Source organism: Phaethon lepturus, unplaced genomic scaffold (assembly GCF_000687285.1).
Source record: "Phaethon lepturus isolate BGI_N335 unplaced genomic scaffold, ASM68728v1 scaffold28982, whole genome shotgun sequence".
In the NCBI taxonomy this organism is placed as follows: domain Eukaryota; kingdom Metazoa; phylum Chordata; class Aves; order Phaethontiformes; family Phaethontidae; genus Phaethon; species Phaethon lepturus.
The window spans coordinates 33,045-33,399 of record NW_010521701.1 but is presented as its reverse complement, the minus strand read 5'-3'; the positions used below and the strand labels follow the sequence as shown (position 1 = coordinate 33,399).

Sequence of the window (355 nt, the reverse complement as noted above, 5' to 3'; positions counted from 1 at the left end):
GAGGGGGCTCGCGGGGGGACGAGGGGAGGGAGTGGGAGATGGGCACGGGCTGTGCGCTCCGAGGAGCAGGGGGAGAGGAGGTTTAGTACCTCATAGTGTCACTGATTTTGAAGTCCTGGAGCTAGAGCTGAATGAACAGTAAAAGCAGGTTAAATCATTAACCAGTTAGGGGATAGGGAAGCAGCTGTAAAAGGAACAGAGGAAGAAGGCCAGATTATTATTTTTGTTTTTTTTTTTTTTCCCTTGTCTTCTCTCATCTTTGCCCGCCGTGCCCCGATCACAAGCCCTGCTTGGCCAGCGAAGCAGACACTTCGTCAGCTAGCGTGGCGAGCTGGGGGGGGGCCCCCATATTGAT

General features: G+C 53.5%; 1 protein-coding gene across 1 annotated transcript in view; it reads right to left on the bottom strand.

The window, feature by feature from the left end:
* Positions 1–277: 277 nt before the first annotated feature.
* MAPT (microtubule-associated protein tau) overlaps positions 278–355 on the bottom strand; it is a 26,604-nt gene continuing 26,526 nt past the window's right edge. Inside the window, exon 12 of the mRNA XM_010281610.1 lies at positions 278–355. This exon is cut by the window's right edge and continues 141 nt beyond it. Coding sequence (XP_010279912.1) covers positions 278–355 — 78 coding nt within the window.